Source organism: Prenolepis imparis, unplaced genomic scaffold (genome assembly GCF_030444845.1).
Source record: "Prenolepis imparis isolate NDT839.2.m4 unplaced genomic scaffold, iyPreImpa1.0 SCAF_3, whole genome shotgun sequence".
Taxonomy (NCBI): Eukaryota; Metazoa; Arthropoda; class Insecta; order Hymenoptera; family Formicidae; genus Prenolepis; species Prenolepis imparis.
In genome coordinates this window covers 8336247-8353989 of record NW_028141161.1, presented here as the reverse complement: position 1 = coordinate 8353989, position 17743 = coordinate 8336247, and the positions used below count along the sequence as shown (strand labels likewise).

Below are 17743 nucleotides of genomic sequence, written 5' to 3'. Positions count from 1 at the left end.
ATTGGGTAGCAGCTAATTCATTAGTTAAAAGTTAAAAGTTAAATAAAAAAGTTAAAAATATAATAACTTTTAACTTAGCTTATTGTTAATTTAAAATAAGCCAATTTTTAACTATTTTCGTAAGTTAAAATTTTTTTCATCTCTGAATGCCATTATTTTTTTCTATAAAATCTTAAACATTGGATATATGCTTTTATAACTTTCATTGCATGCATTGAGCAAAAATAATGTATGTTAATTTTAGATTAAGAACACAAAACGACACTTTTCTCGTTAATTTAGTATTTTATGTGCAAGTCATATTACATGTGTCATTTAAACTTATAATTTAAACTTATAATTATTTTTTTATACATATCAGATACATTTTCATACATGTCACTTATTAAAATACAGAAATATCCAGATACAAATTCGAGAACTCCAAGTGCATAATATTATAGTAAAGTATTCCTGGCATCGAATGTATGTGTGTGTGTAAACGTGCTTTCGATAGCACAGCTAAACTGAAATATTTATTAAAAAGAAATACTATTTTTTAACAATGGATATATTTAAGACGGTCGTGTTTGAACATATTCGTAATTGATTTGCGGGTCATATCATCAGCTCGAAAAAAAATATTTTACTATTCCTTTATATGTTATTAATCTGAAACAAAAATATTTTTTTATCAACAAAATAAAGCACAATATACTGTATAGCTTTCATACAAGATTATTTTTTTAAGAACATTTTTTATAGGATGACACAACCATTGATTTGATTCAATAATATGTACCGATAAGATAAATTTTCTATTTGAAATTTTAAACTAAATCCTTTGAAGAAACGTGAACATCAATATCTAACACTATAAAATCATTTTCGATTGAAAAATTATAAGATTATATTTAATTGTGATTAATCGTTGATTCCTGATCTGCGATAAAACTTTTTTTTACATATTGCAACATTAGAGTTTAATCCCACAGGACGAACCTTTCGCGTGACAATTTTCTTATCCGCAAAAATTCGACATTTCCTGCAGATACGTCTAACGTGATAATGAAATGCCGCATCTGAATCGCTTCAGTAACATCAACTTGATCTTCTTTTTACATACAAATATGATAAAGATGCAGAAATTCTGCACAATATCTATCAAATTAATAACAAAATAGACGTAATAATTATTCAATAAATTTGTAGAAAACCATGACATTGTAATTACACACCAATTTATGCCCATCAGGATAAATATTATGATAAATAACTTCAGATATAGATTAAACCTACAAACAAATATGCATTAATAATTAGATATTTTTCAACAAATATAATAAATTCTATATATCAAGTTATTTAAAAAATAATGGAATAGATTACAACCCTAAAAAAGGAGAAAAAAGAAATAGTTGTTAAAAAAAATTCTTTAAAAATATTATTTTCTTCATGAAAGAAATGTATTCATTAACGTTATTCTCACTATTTGCCACATTTCGAAAATTACAGTCTTTCTCGATAAAACACGATTCAAGTAACAACAATATGTTTTTCTTTCTGTTATAATTATGTAATTATATGAAAGAGAAAAGAAAAACAAAAAAGGGGTAAGAATGAGCACGCCCAAAATGTATTGCTTCCAAATAATCATCTCTCTCTTTCATTTGGAATGCGGGCCAATGGAGTATGTGATATTGTCGGCAGAGATATTGACAAAAATATATCTGCATAAATCTCATTAACAAAATAAAAGATGATCACACAGCGATGCAACAATGTCAGAATACGGACCATGTCTTATTGTCATTATACAGCTTGCTTTCCGAATCTGTCAGACGAAGGCTTGTATCCTTGTCGTAGCGTTTGATTTTCAGTGCCGTAAAGATGGATAAACAAACGCTACCAATGGTCCAGACACCATAGAGGCCATGAAAATACAACGCATCGATTTCATCGCCTGTAAATATAATAATAAATTTTCATACTGTTTCTTGTGCACTGTATTATAAACTATATTATATTAACTATATTATAGCGTTAATAGAATTATCGGAGACGGTTTATTTACCATAAAACCAGCAATATCCGAATTGAAATTGTGGTCGCAAAATTTTTGGTACATGCAGAGACACAAAATCCATGATGACACAAATAATAGCAAGTATAAATGGACAACCGTACGCAAAAATCACATAATATATCAATTTTCTTCTCTCTGGTTGTCTGACGTTTCTTTGTAACGAAAAGAATCCTCTGCAATTTACATGTCACATTTAACTAAGTACAGATAAAAGAAATCTTAATAAAAGGGTTAAATTATTGTTTATCTTTAATCGAGGTTTACTCAAAAACCCATTCTACGCAACTATAAAAATAGATTTACATAATACGACACACGACACATGACACTTGATTACCTTGAGAAATGATATATAACATTCGTAGAACGTTTAGAAACTATTATATATTTACATAAATGTTTTACAGACAAAAGTAATTGTAATTTTTAGTTATCTGAGACAAAATTTTTGACAAAAACTGTATTTTTGTATTAAAAAATCGTGTATTGTCTTATTTTATATATAAAAAAAAGAAAAAAGATCAAAGCGATATAAATATCAGGCCTATATAATGTTAAAAACAATTCAAGAAAAGTTTGTCACATTATATCACAAATTATTAAACCGCGTTGAAATATTTTATATAAATATTTTATAAATTAAATATATAATTTATTATTTAATATGTCATTTTGACTTTCAAAAATTACATTATCTCAACAAAATACAAATTAACCATCTTAAAAACTTGTAGGTATGTAAAAGAAATCTCCAAGAATACTATTTATTTTTAATTATTTCAATTTATTGCAAATTATTACTTAACTATATTATCTCCATATTCTAACTTATAATGTCTTGAGTCAAATAATTTTATTCGATAAAAAATTTTATTCGAATTATTTAAAATGTCACGTATCATTCTTTGTCATTATTGATATATATATATATATATATATATATATATATATATATAATATCAAATATGTTTATACATATATTACAGAAAACGATTTTATTTCGTCGTATTTTATAATGAATATAAGCAATCCTATAGAGATAATGAGCAACAAGATAAATAAAGTACAATATAAAATACTTGGCAATTTACCTAAATGTCCTCCACATATTAAAGCTCATGGCACTTAGCCAGAAGTAAGCCGACATAAAACAGAAATATTCGAAGAAGGCTGTAAAAATGAATAAAAATAAAGGTCATAATAAAATTAATAATGTCTTAATCATTGAGCGTATGTTAAAATGCAGGAACTCGAAATTCTTACGTTTTTGATTCTCCATTGAAAAACAGATTTACTCTAACTTTCTACACTAAATTTATAACAAAATATTTAATCAATATTACTGATATTAAATTAAATAATACTACTGATATTAAATTAAATAATATTTCAAGATATAATGCTGCAAAATTCTAAAATGCAAAATATATATATATATTGAGAGGAACTTAGATTAGTTGTATATTAAAATACATCTAAATCTCAAATTATACTCATTATTATTCGTTACATTTTTAAGATTTTAACAAATTATATATGATATATTTAAATTACTAAAAAGATTAATTAATATGCAAACATACATTATGCCTGACAAATATGCGCTGCATTAATTGGATATAGGTATATGATTTATTATTAGATACTGTACCAATTGAAATACAGATGGGATAAAATATTTCTGTTGTGTCCTTAATAATATTGACCATGTGAAATACATATGCGACGGATAAAGCAGCGCAGTAATTGCGCAACATGAAGCCATGTATATTTTGGAGCTCTGGCAATATGGAATACACAAGAAATATTGACACCAAAAATAGTATAGTTATTACACGACAGCTTGCTCTACATGTTACGACAAAGATCGAGTGGAACTCAGTTGACCACACTAATGACATCTTGATCTCATCTACAGTTTCTGAACAGACACTTACTTCGAACTTATCATCCCCCCGTTCCAAAAATATAGCGAGACAATATGATGTTGATTTAACAAATATTTTATAATAAGAAAAATAAATAGAACCATTGGCAAAAATCTTATATTCATACTGATGACCGTCGTCAATTATGAAACGTGCCTTTTTCTGGCAAGAATCGTAGACGGCTAATTGAAACAATTTGTCCACTCTCTTATTTTCGCTCTGCATTGAATCGTTCGTGTATCCGTAGACATTCGGAAAAGTGTATTCAATTTCTTCTGAAATGCATTTACTGTCATCCATAGTCAAGCGATTGCCAAGTGGACAGCAGAGCAGAATGCAAGTAATATTATGACACATTTCGTGTGGGACGATGTTACTTTCATTACTATTTTTACTGAAATTTTCAAAGACTTCATTCGACATGGAATCATTCTTTTCAAGCAAGTTTTCATCAACTTCCTGCGACGTAAAGTTTTTTCTTCGATTGACATTTGTCGAATTGGTGTGAAAGTCTATCGGTATTTTGTCATTATCCTCATGATTGTGATCAGAATGACTGCTTAGTTTATATAGTATCGAATCAACATCCTCGCGATCGTTATTCGTGGAAATAATACGAAATTCATTCTGCACTCCATATTGCGTATTATTGATAAACTTTTCATACAAATCATATCGCAGTGCTTTTATTTCGTCGCTATAGCTTGTTGTAGAATTCATGTCTACCTCGTATCGTATCGTCAAGTTATCACTTTTCTCATTATTGTTGGTGGAAATTTGCTGAGATTTTGATGATGAAATGACGAAAAGAAGAAGTACGCAACACAAAAACGCGAAATTTTTTTTACACATTATTTCACATAAATGATATACTTCAGAGTAATTAGATATTAATATTCATCATTTCTTATATAGATATCGAACTTTCAATCATTAAAAATTCCATATTAAATTTATGCATATCTTAGCTTTTGTATTAATTGTATGAAAGAAATGTGTCAAGTGCAAAATATACACATATAATGAAATCAAATTATATTTTTCTTTTATGATTTTTAACAAAATCTCGAAAGATTGATCTGATTTTATTCTAGCACTGTTAACGTAGACAAATACACGACTGATTTTTAATTATGTCGCTAGTTTCAATAAAATATATACTATATCACTATATCCGGCTTTGACTTCTCTTTCTGAAAGAAGAGAAGAATGTACAAGAAATATGTACCTGCACGAGAGAAGAGATGAAACTATCGAGGATGACGAGTCGTCGATAGCTTTATGAAAAAACATACACACTGTCTGTCTACTACTGTAAAATTATACACATTTAACTTTTACATATACAAGGAAAACGAAAAAACATTTGTTGAAACTTGTATTGACGGTAGTATAATCAATCCAGCAGCAAAATAAAATAAACTCTTAATTATTTCTGTTGATTATAGGTATTTTACGCTTCAATAAGAAGTCCTCCTTATCTATTCAATAAAGGACGTTTAGCCTCGTAGAATAATATTCTTTATAATAAAGAATTATTATATTTTCGAAAATATTAAAATATTTAAGGACAGCTTTAGCTATTAGACAAATGGTAAATAATAAAAAGATTTCTATCATTATTATGTACATATATAGGTATATACAAATGTATGATACAATCAAAGAATTTATCTTGAAAAACAATTCATGAAGTACGGATATCAGAAAGATCTTATGCATTTTTTTACTTAAATTTATAGATGATAATATGTTTGTTAAAATAGAAGCTGTGGAATTTTACGCAAAATCCAGTTTGCAGTTGTTCGTATCTCGTATAGTGCGCATCAAGGAAATCATTAATAATTAATTTGGAAGTTGTTAAAGATAGCGACGGTTCAAATAATCGTTATTTTTTGAATTTATAATCTTAATTTTATTCTTACAATTACAAAAGTACAAATAAGAATATAAAGTTTATATGTATACTAACTCAATTATTAGATAAAAGTAATAATTACTAAAGAGATATATGATATACACAGAGCTAATAATCATAACACACAGTGATAATTACGCAGAAAAATTAGAAGAAAAAGAAAATATTTTGGTAGTTTTTCTTTAATGCTTAAAATTTAAATTTGTCGAAAATTAAATTTGCTTTTACAGTTTTCATTGCATACATTCGACAATAATGATCGCACATGTTAATTTTAAATTAATTGTTAGAACACAAAACAATTTTCTCGTTAATTTAGTATTTTATGTGCAAGTAATATAACATGTGTTTTTTAAACTTATAATTTAAACTTATAATTTCCTTTTATACATATATATCAGATATATTTTCATATATATCACTATGAGATATTCTGCATTTTATAATGTAAAATTATACATATTTATCCACAAATATATCTATATATAAATTCCAAAATTCATTCTCCAGTGCACAATATTATAATAAAATATTCCTAGCAGCAAATATGTGCGTGCGTGTGTGCGTGCGTGTGTGTGTGTGTGTGTGTGTGTGTGTGTGTGTGTGTGTGTGTGTGTGTGTGTGTGTGTGTGTGCATAAACGCGCTTTAGATAGCAAAGCTAAACTAAAATACTATTAGAAAGAAATATTATTTTTAAACAATGAGAGAAAGAAACATTTAATACGACGTATTTGAATATACTCGTAATTGATTTGTGGGTCACATCATCAATTCAAAAAAAAATATTTTACTCTTCCTTTATATGTTATTTATCTGCATCAGAAATCTTCTTTTATCAACATACAGCATAATATACGGTACATACATAGCTTTCATACAAGATTATTTTTTGAAGAAAATTTTTTACATGATTACAAGCATTGATTTGATTCAATAATATGTACCGATAAGATAAATTTTCTATGTGAAATTTTAAATTAAATCCGTTGAAGAAACGTAAACATCAATATATAATACTGTAAAGTTATTATCCATTGAAAAATTATAAGATTATATTTAATTGCGATTAATCGTTGGTTCCTGATCTGCAATAAAATATTTTTTTACACATTGCAACATTAGAGTTCAGTATCATCGGACGAATCTTTCAGTAACAAAATTTCTTGTACGAAAGAACTCGACTTTTCCTGCATATACTTGACGTGGTAGTCAAGTGTTCGATGTTACATTTGTCTCGCAACCCAATCGCTTTAGTAATATCAACTTGATCTTCTTTCTCCATACAAATATGATAAAGATGCAGAGATTCTGCACAATCTCTATCAAATTAATAAATATAAATAGGTAATTATTCAATAAATAATTTATATTTTCAGACAACCATAATGTTGTAAGCACTGACAAATTAATACCCATCATGATAAACTTTATGATAAATAACTTCAGATATAGATTAAACCTGCAAACAAATAAACATTAATATTTAGATATATTCAATAAAAATAATAAATTCTATATATCAAGTTAGTTAAACAAAATAATAAAATAAATTACAATCTTAATGGAGAGAGAAAAAAAATAGTTCCTTAAAGAAATTCTTCAAAAATGTAATTTTTTATTAAATAAATATATTAATTAACTTTACTCTCACTATTTGCCACATTTCGAGAATTACAGTCTATCTCAAAAATACACTATGCAAGTCGCAGCAATAAATGTCTTTCTTTTTCTATGGATTATGTATTTCATGAAAGAAAAGAACAGAAAACAAAAAAAAGAATGTGCACACCAAAAATGTATTATTTTCAAATAAATCTTCTCTCTTTCATTTGGAATGCGAATCAATAGGGTATGTATAATATTGTCGGCAGAGATACTGACAAAAATATATCTGCATATATCTCATTAACAAAATAAAAGATTACTACACAGCGATGCAAAAATATCAGAATACGGACCATTTCTTATTGTCATTATACCGCTTGCTTTCCGAATCTGTTAGACGAAGGTTTGTATCCTTTTCGTAGCGTTTGATCCTTAGTGCCGCAGATATGGATAAGCAAATGCTCATAATCATACAGGCACATTGGAACCCGTAGAAATACAACATAAACATTTCAGGATCTATAAATATGATATATAATAAATTTTTATACTGTTTCTTATACTATATTAAAATGCGGTAGCATTAATAGAGCTATCTGACAATGAGACGTACATTTATTGTAGTACCAGCAATTTCCTGACCAAAATTCTGGTCGCAAACTTTTTGGTAAATACTCGGAAATATAATCCACGATGATGACACAAACAACAGCAAGTATAAATGGACCACCGTACGCAAAAATCACATAATACATAAATTTTCTGTATGGAATTTTTTCTGTATGGTTGACGTTTTTTTGTAACGAACCAAATCCTCTGCAATTTACATATTTAAATAAGTATAAATAAAAGAAATTTCAATGTAAAAAAGTTAATTAATGTTTGCCTTTGATCAAGGCTTTCTCTAAAACCCATTCTATAAGCAAATATAAAAACAGATTTACATAATACGACACTCGACAAATGCCACTCAATTACCATGAGAAATAATATAATATTTGCGCATAACATGAAGAAACTATTACATATTTACATAAATATTTTTCACACAAAAGTAATCTAAATTTCTATACAGTTTTCAGAGATAAATTATTGTCAAAAAATATATTTATGTTAAAAAATTATCACATATTGCCATATTATATACATAAATAAGAAAAAAAGATCAAAGCGACATGAATGTCAGGTTTATATAATGTTAAAAAAAATTCAAGAAAAATTTGTTACTTTATATCCCGAATTATTAAACGTTGTAATATTTTATAAATATTTTATAAATTAAATATATAATTTATTATCAATAAACCATTTTTACTTTCAAAAAATTTACGTTATCTTAACAAAATTTTTGTTTTGTATAATAATATAAAGCAATCATAAGAAGACAAATCAAAAAGGGAGGCAAGTTATATAAAGTACAATATAAAATATTTGACAATTTACCTGAATGTCCGCCACATATTAAAACTCATGGCACTTAGCCAGAACAAACTTGACATAAACCAGAAATATTCGAGGAAAGCTGTAAAAATGAATGAAGATAAAAGATGTAATAATAAATAATACCTTAATCATTGAGCGCGTATTAAAATGCAGGTACACAAAGTATTTACGTTTTTGATTCTCCATTAAAAAATACATTTGCTCTAACTTCCTGTACGAAAAAATGATAACAATATTTCATAAATACTACTGATATTAAATTAAATAATGTTTCAAGACATAACTCTGCAAAATTCTAAAACACAAAAGGAATATATATAGTCTGTGTGTCATAAAAGTAATGTGACTAAATATACAGCGCATAATGCGGCAGCATTAAAAAATTTTAATACACGGAATGTATAGTCCAATTCATTCTTCTAAAAGCACACTAACAATAAGTTTCAATTCGTTCGATTCCGTTTATGTGTCGTTATAATATTTTTCATAAGTGTGTAATAATAGTTCTCGTCACTCTGTGCGTGTTTTCGTTATAGAAGATCGATGATATCGTTCGATAAAATATTGAACAAAGAGATGCGATAAAGTTACATATTAAAGTAAGAGAACACCATGGATTGTAAAAAGTTAAATAAAGTTAAAAAAAGTTAAAGAAAATTTTGGTTTAAATTATGTTTTGTCAAGAGTTTAAATTGTTACCAGTGAGCGGTTCATCATCAACTATTTCGCAGTTTTCCGAAAATATTTAAAAACCTGAGCATGTGACAAAACATGATCACCAAATGCTTTTTTAAACTCTTATCGTTTATCTTTGTTCAATATTTTGTCGTTCCATAACGATCATGAATAAAGTGATCTATTATTATGTATTTTTGAAAAATATTATAATGTTACATAAACGCAACCGAACGAATTGAAACTTGATGTGTTTTTAAAGAAAGAACTGTGCTATATATTCCCCCAATGTAATTATAATGTTATAATGCTGCCACATTATGCGCTACATATTCAGTTTTATTACTTTTGTGACAGACCACGTATATATAAATATTGAGGCAAACTCAGATTAGTTATAATTAAAGTGCATTTAAGTTTTAATTTTATTCATTATTAATTGTTACATTTCTAACAAATTATGTATTCAAGTTATTAAAAAGATTAATTAATATGCGAATATACATTATGCCTGACAAATATATACGCTGCATTGATTGCATATAGTTATATAATTTATTGTTAGATATACTGTACCAAGTGTAATACAGACGGCATATGACGAATCAGCGTGGTAATGAGTAACATTCACAAGGTAAACTATGTATCCGACCGATGTAACAAAGCAGTAATTACACAACATGAAACCGTGTATATTTTTTCGAAGTTCTGGCAATATGAAATACACCAGAAATACTGGCACCAAAAATAGTATACACACTGTACGGATGCTTACATATATGATCATTGCCTGAGATGTCGAGCGGTACTTAGGAGTGTATTTTTTTGCGTTCCTGAAGACTTCATCTGAAGTCTCTGAACAGAAAGTCACTTCCAAATTATCTCCCCTTTTTAAAAAGACAGCGAGACAATATGATGTCGATTTAAATAATGTTTTAAAATATGATAAATAAATAGAACCATTGGCATAAATCTTATAATCATATTGATGACCATAGTCAACTTTGAAACGTTGCTCTGTTCGACACGGATCGTAGACGGCTAAGTGAAACAATACGTCCACTCTCTTATTTTCGCTCTGCATCGAATCGTTCGTGTACACATCGTTTGGGAAAAGGTTCGATTCAATTTTTCCAGGAATGCATTTGTTGTCAACCAGACGATCGCCAAAAGGACAGCAGAGCAGAATGCAAGTGATATTATTGCACATTTCATATGGGACGATATTAATAGTTTCATTACTATCTTTACTGGAATTTTCAAAGACTTCATACAACATGGAATTATTCCTTTCAATAAAGTTTTCATAAACTTCCTGTGACGTAAAGTTGTTTTCTTGATTGACATTTGTCGAATTGGTTTGAAAGTTCATCGGTATTTGATCATCATCCTCATGATTGTCAACAGAACGCCTGCTTATTTTATATAGTATCGAATCAACATTCTCGCGATCGTTATTCGTGGAATTAATGCGAAATTCATTCTGCATTTCATATCGCTTACTGATGGTTAACTTTTCATACAAATCATATGTTATCTCGTCATTATAAATTGTTGTAGAATCCTCGTCTATCTTGTTTGTGTCTACCTTGTTTCGCATCGTCAAATTATAACCTTTCTCTTTGTTGTTGGTAAAAATTTGCTGAAATTCCGATGACGAAGTGACGAGATGAAGAAGTACGCAACACAAAAAAACAAAATTTTTGTCACACATTATTTTGCATAAAAGATATACTTCAGAGTAATTAAATAATTAAATCAGTCAAGCTTATTAGTATTCACGTAATTCCTCACATAGATTTCGAATTTTCAATAATTAAAAATTTCTATATATTTTTATGCATACTTTAGCATTTGTATTAACGATATTAAGTAAAAAAGATGAGTTAATATGCAAAATATATAGATAAATATAATGAAATCAAATGAACTTTTTCTTCTTATGTTCCTCAACAAAATCTCGATAGATTGATCTGATTTAATTCTAGCACTGTTAACGTAGACGATTACGTGGTTGATTTTTAATTATTGCTAGAATCAATAAAATTATATCACTATATCCAGCTTTAACTTCTCTTCCTGAAAGAAGAGCAGAGTGCACAAGAAACATGTGCCTGTACGAGAGAGGAGATAAAACTACCGAGGACGACGAGTCGTTGATAGCTTTTGTGAGAAAATACACACATTGTCGGTCTACTATTATAAAATTATACTTATATAACTTTGGCATATACAAGGAAAACGAAAAAACATTTGTTGAAACTTGTATTGACGGTAGTTTGATCAATATAGCAACGAAATAAAATAAAGTCTTGATTGTTTTTTAGATATTTAATGCTTGAATGAAGAGCTGTTATATTTTTAAGAATACTGTTAAAATAAGAAATAAATTGATACACGTCGCAACAATTAATAGCATAAATTTCGTAATTTTACTATTTCTAAAATTTATATTATATTGGATTTTACTTAATTTAGTTATTTAAATATTTGTGAATATGAAAATTATTTTTGAATAGCAATTAATCGATAACACCTACAAATAATAATAAAGGAAAATAGATTCTGCGTAGATGTCACGTATGTGTATATGTGTATATATGTATGTACCCACTTTTGAATAATTCTTTTGGATATTTAATTAGTAAAATTTGTAAATTCATATTTTTTGAAAATATTGAAGAGCAATCTATCTGCAACAAAATCATGTATACAGAATGTAAAAGAAAAAAAACTTTATTAATAAACTGCATATTTTGTATATAATGAATAAATGGATTAATCGGTAAAGGACGTTTAGCCTCATAGAATAAAAATCTTTAATAGAAAATTATTATATTTTTAAAATATTAAAATATTTAAGGGCAGTTTTAGCTATTAGACAGACGGTAATTAATAAAGACATTTTTATCTATATTATGTATAGGGTATAGGTATATACAAATGTATGATACAATCAAAGAATTTATCTTGTAAAACAATTCATGAAGTACGGATGTCAGAAAGATTTTATGCATTCTTTTACTTAAAATTATAGATGATAATATGTTTGTTAAAATAGAAGCTGTGGAATTTACGCAAAATCCGGTTTGCAGTTGTTCGTATCTCACATAGTGCGCATCAAGGAAATCATTAATAATTCATTTTATGAGTTGTTAAAAATAGCGACGGTTCAAATAATATCATTATTTCTTGAATTTATAATCTTAATTTTATTCTTACAATTACAAAAATACAAATAAGAATATAAAGTTTATATGTATACTATATAGATAAAAGTAATAATTACTAAAGAGATATATGATATACACAAAGCTAATAATCATAACACATAGTGATAATTAGGCAGAAAATTAAAAAAAAAAAAAATTTTTTTTGGTAGTTTTTCTTTAATCCTCAAAATTTAAATTTGTCGAAAATTAAATTTGCTTTTACAGTTTTCATTGCATACATTCGACAATAATAATCGCACATAAACTCGACTTTTTTTGTATAAACATCTCTGACATGCTAGTCAAGTTGACGATGTTACTTTGGTCCCGCATCCGAATCGCTTCAGTAACATTAACTTGATCTTTTTTTTGCATACAAATATAATAAAGATGCAGAGATTCTGCACAACCTCTATCAAATTAATAAATACAAATAGGTAATAATCCAATATATAGTTTGCATTTTGTAACAACCATATCGTTGTTAGCACTGACCAATGTATACCCATTACGGAAAATTTAATCATAAATAACTTCAGATATAGATTACACCTACAAACAAATAAACATTAATATTTAGATATCTTCCAATAAAAACAATAAATTTTATATATCAAGTTACTTTAAAAAAAGAATAGAATAAATTACAATTCTAAAAGAGGGGGAAAGGAGAAATAGTTCCTTAAAGAAATTCTTCAAAAGTGTAATTCTCTTTATGAAATAAATGTATTAATTAACTTATTTATTCTCACTATTTGCCACATTTCGAGAATTACAGTCTATCTCGAAAATACACGATTCAAGTCACAGCAATAAATGTTTTTCTTTTTCTATAGATTATGTAATTACATAAAAGAAAAAAACAGAAAACAAAAAAAAAGGATCACACCAAAGATGTATTGTTTTCAAATAATGATCATCTCTATTTCATGAGGAATGCAAATCAATTGGTATGTATGATATTGTCGGCAAAGATATTGACAAAAATATATTTGCATATATCTCATTAACAAAATCAAAGATTACTATATAGCAATGTCAAAATATCAGAATACGAACCATTTCTTATTGTCATTATATCGCTTGCTTTCCGAATCTGTTAGACGAAGGCCTGTATCCTTTTCGTATTGTTTGATTTTCAGTGCCGCTGAGATAGATAAGCAAATGCTAATAATCAGACAGGCACTTTGGAGTCCTTGGTAATACAACGTATACATTTCAAGATCTATAAATAGGATATAATAAATTCTTATACTGTTTCTCATACTATATTAAAATGCAGTAGCATTTATAGAGTTATCTGACAATGAGACGTACGTTTACCGTAGTACCAGCAATTTCCTAACCAAAATTCTGGTCGCAAATTTTTTGGTAAATATTCGGAAACAAAATCCATAATGATGACAAAAACAACAGCAAGTATAAATGGACCACCGTACGCAAAAATTACATAATACACTAACTTTTTCTTTCCTTTTTGTCTGACGTTTCTTTGTAACGAACCAAATCCTCTGCAATTTATATATTTAACTAAGTATAGATAAAAAAAATCTCAATATAAAAGTGTTAATTAATGTTTGCCTTTGATCGAGGATTTCTCAAAAACCCATTCTATAAGAGTATAAGCAAATATAAAAATAGATTTACATAATACGACACATGACAAATGCTACTCAATTACCATGAGAAATGATATAATATTTGCATAACACGAAGAAACTATTACATATTTACATAAATATTCTTCACACAAAAGTAATCTAAATATTTATCTAGTTTTCAGAGATAATTTTTTGTCAAAAAATATATTTATGTTAAAAAATTATCACATATTGCCTTATTTTATACATAAAAAATAAGATTACAGCTATATGAATCTTAGGCTTATATAATGTTAAAAAAATTAAAGAAAATTTTGTTACTTTATATTCCGAATTATTAGACCACGATGTAATTATTTTATAGATATTTTATAAATATATATATATATATATATATATATATATATATATATACATAATTTATTATCTAATATGCCATTTTTACTTTCAAAAATTTAAGTTATCTTAACAAAATTTCTGTTTTGTATAATAATATAATGCAATCCTTATACTGTTCCATATACTGGAGAAATCAAATTAGAATATAAGGCAAGTTATATGAAGTACAATATAAAATATTTGACAACTTACCTAAATGTCCGCCACATATTAAAACTCATGGCACTTAGCCAGAAGACACTCGACATAAACCAGAAATATTCGAGGAAGGCTGTAAAAATAAATAATGATAAAAGATGTAATAATAAATAATACCTTAGTCATTGAGCGCGTATTAAAATGCAGGTACGCGAAGTTTTTACGTTTTTTATTCTTCATTAAAAACAGATTTGCTCTGACTTCCTGTACTAAAAAATTATAATATTTCATAAATACTACTGATTAAATTAAATAATCTTTCAAGACATAACTCTGCAAAATTCTAAAACACAAAAAGGAATACATATATATATATATATATATATATATATATATATATAGTCTATAATAAAAGTAATAAGACTAAATATATAGCGCATAATGTGGCAGCATTAAGAAATTCTAATTCAAGTTTCGATTCGTTCAATTCCGTTTATGTGTCATTATAATATTTTTCATAAGTGTGTATTAACAGACCTCGTCACCGTGTGTTTGTTTTTGTTATGGGGGATCGATAATATCGTTCGATAAAATATTAAACAAAGATATGCGATAAAGTTACGTATTAAATTGTAAGAGAATAGTACTGATTGTAAAAAGTTAAAAAAGTTAAAAAATAAATTTAATAATCCTGCTGTATCACGTGTTTTTACCAATGCGCGGCCCATCTTCAATTATTTCGCAGTCTTCCGGAAACATTTGTTACCACCAAAAAACCTGAGCATGTGACAAAACATTATCACCAAATGCTTTTTTAAACTTTTATCGTTTATCTTTGTTCAATATCTTGTCGCACCATAACGATCATGAATACGAGATCTATTAAGGTATAGTTATGAAAAATTGTATAATGACACATAAAAGCAATCGGACGAATTGAAACTTGATATGTTTTTAGAGAAAGATTTGAACTATATATTCCACGCAATTAGAATTTTTCAATGCTGCAACATTATGAACTACATATTCAGTTTCATTACAATTGTGACAGACCATATATATACAATAAATATTGAGGCAAACTCAGATTAGTTATAATTAAAATGCATCTAAATTTTAATTTCATTCATTATTAATCGTTATATTTTTAACAAATTATATATTCAAGTTATTTAAAAAATTAATTTATATGCAAATATACATTATGCCTGACAAATATATACGCTGCATTGATTGCATTTAGAAATATAATTTATTGTTAGATATACTGTACCAAGTGTAATACAGATGAAATATGACGAATCCGCTTTGTAATGAATAACATTCACAACATAAATTATGTATGCGACGCATGAGGTAGCGCAGTAATTGCACAACATGAAGCCGTGTATATTTCGGAGTTCAGGTAATATGGAATACACCAGAAATATTGGCGCCAAAAATAGTATACACACTGTACGGAACCATGCATACATGTTCAGTGCCTGAGCTGACGAGCGGATCTTAGGTGTGTACTTTAACGCGTTCCCGAGAACTTCATCTAGAGTTTCTGAACAAAAAGTCACTTCGAACTTATTCCCCCTTTCCAAAAAGACAGCGAGACAATATGATGTCGATTTAACAAATGTTTTATAATAAGATAAATAAATAGAACCATTGGCAAAAATCTTATAATCGTATTGATGACCATAGTCTACTCTGACACGTATTTTTTTCTGACACGAATCGTAGACGGCGAATTGAAACAATTCATCCACTCTCTTATTTTCGTTCTGCATCGAATCGTTTGTGTATACATCGTTTGGGAAATGGTTCAATCCAATTTTTCCAGGAATGCATTTGTCGTCAACCACACGATCGCCAAAAGGACAGCAGAACAGAATGCAAGTAATATTGTGGCACATTTCGTATGGGACGATATTGATACTTTCATTACTATATTTACTAAAATTTTCAAAGATTTCAATTGACATGGAATCATTCTTTTCAAGCAAGTTTTCATTATCTTCCTGTGACGTAAAGTTTTCTTTATGATTGACATTTGTCGAATTGGTATAAGTGTTCATCGGTATTTGATCATCATCCTCATGATTGTCAACAGAACGCTTGCTTATTTTATATAGTATCGAATCAACATCCTCGCGATCGTTATTTGTGGAATTAATGCGAAATTCATTCTGCATTCCATATCGCGTATTGTTGGTAAACTTTTCATACATATCATATCGCAGTGTTATCTCGTCGCTATGGATTGTTGTAGAATCCTCGTCTATCTTGTTTGTGTCTACCTTGTTTCGTATCGTCAAATTATCACCTTTCTCTTTGTTGTTGATGGAAATTTGCTGAGATTTCGATGACGAAGTGAGGAGAAGAAGAAGTACGCAACACAGAAAAGCTAAATTTTTTTCACACATTATTTCACATAAAAAACTTCAGAGTAATTAGTTAATTAAATCAGTCAAGTTTATTAATATTCATAATTTCTCACATAGGTTTCGAATTTTCAGTAATTAAAATTTTCTATATATTTTTATGCATACTATAGCTTTTGTATTAATGATATTAATTGTAAAAGATGAGTTAATATGCAAAATATATAGGTAAATATAATAAAATCGAATTATCTTTTTCTCTTTGTGTTTCTCAACAAAATCTCAAAAGATTGATCTGATTAAATTGTAGCACTGTTAACGTAGACGATTACGCGGATTTAATAAAACTATATCACTAAATCCAACTTTAACTTTTTTTTTAAAGA

The 17743-nt window shown here is 27.6% G+C and overlaps 3 protein-coding genes across 4 annotated transcripts in view; all 3 read right to left on the bottom strand.

The window, feature by feature from the left end:
- Positions 1–277: 277 nt before the first annotated feature.
- On the bottom strand, positions 278–5231 carry LOC145933961 (putative G-protein coupled receptor Mth-like 3). 2 transcript variants are annotated; one of them, XR_014424956.1, is made up of 6 exons: positions 3717–5231; positions 3157–3235; positions 2054–2238; positions 1777–1942; positions 982–1274; positions 278–651 (listed from the first exon to the last, which is right to left on the bottom strand). XR_014424956.1 is itself a non-coding variant. In XM_083034048.1 (6 exons), coding segments are annotated over exons 1-6 (1617 nt in total). In that variant the 5' UTR covers positions 4846–5231; the 3' UTR covers positions 1055–1139. The 2 variants fall into 2 exon arrangements, 1 of the variants encoding a protein (XP_082890174.1); XM_083034048.1 differs by lacking the exon at positions 278–651 and having other exon boundaries at positions 1055–1140; positions 1218–1274.
- A 1675-nt stretch (positions 5232–6906) lies between these two features.
- Positions 6907–11799, bottom strand: LOC145933559 (putative G-protein coupled receptor Mth-like 3). Its single transcript, XM_083033370.1, has 5 exons — positions 10212–11799; positions 8961–9039; positions 8131–8333; positions 7871–8036; positions 6907–7371 (listed from the first exon to the last, which is right to left on the bottom strand). The coding sequence occupies exons 1-5, from the start codon at positions 11347–11349 to the stop codon at positions 7122–7124; spliced, it is 1836 nt and encodes a 611-aa protein (XP_082889496.1). The 5' UTR covers positions 11350–11799; the 3' UTR covers positions 6907–7121.
- Positions 11800–12542: 743 nt separating this feature from the next.
- LOC145934334 (uncharacterized) overlaps positions 12543–17743 on the bottom strand; it is a 36729-nt gene continuing 31528 nt past the window's right edge. The window contains exon 10 of the mRNA XM_083034695.1: positions 12543–13399. Within this exon, the coding sequence (XP_082890821.1) occupies positions 13150–13399 (250 nt within the window). The 3' untranslated portion in view covers positions 12543–13149. The remainder of the gene's footprint in view (positions 13400–17743) is intronic.

Bases quoted from the DNA above. Each gene is read 5' to 3' on its own strand.
- LOC145933961 (XM_083034048.1), bottom strand. From the start codon at position 4,845: ATGTGTAAAAAAAATTTCGCGTTTTTGTGTTGCGTACTTCTTCTTTTC. The intron at 2,239-3,156 runs GTAAATTGCCAA...TGTAAATTGCAG, and splicing joins AATATGTGGAGGACATTTAG to AGGATTCTTTTCGTTACAAA. The intron at 1,275-1,776 runs GTCCGTATTCTG...ATTTGTTTGTAG, and splicing joins TATAATGACAATAAGACATG to GTTTAATCTATATCTGAAGT.
- LOC145933559 (XM_083033370.1), bottom strand. From the start codon at position 11,349: ATGTGTGACAAAAATTTTGTTTTTTTGTGTTGCGTACTTCTTCATCTC. The intron at 8,037-8,130 runs GTACGTCTCATT...TCATATTTATAG, and splicing joins TTGCTGGTACTACAATAAAT to ATCCTGAAATGTTTATGTTG. The intron at 7,372-7,870 runs GTCCGTATTCTG...ATTTGTTTGCAG, and splicing joins TATAATGACAATAAGAAATG to GTTTAATCTATATCTGAAGT.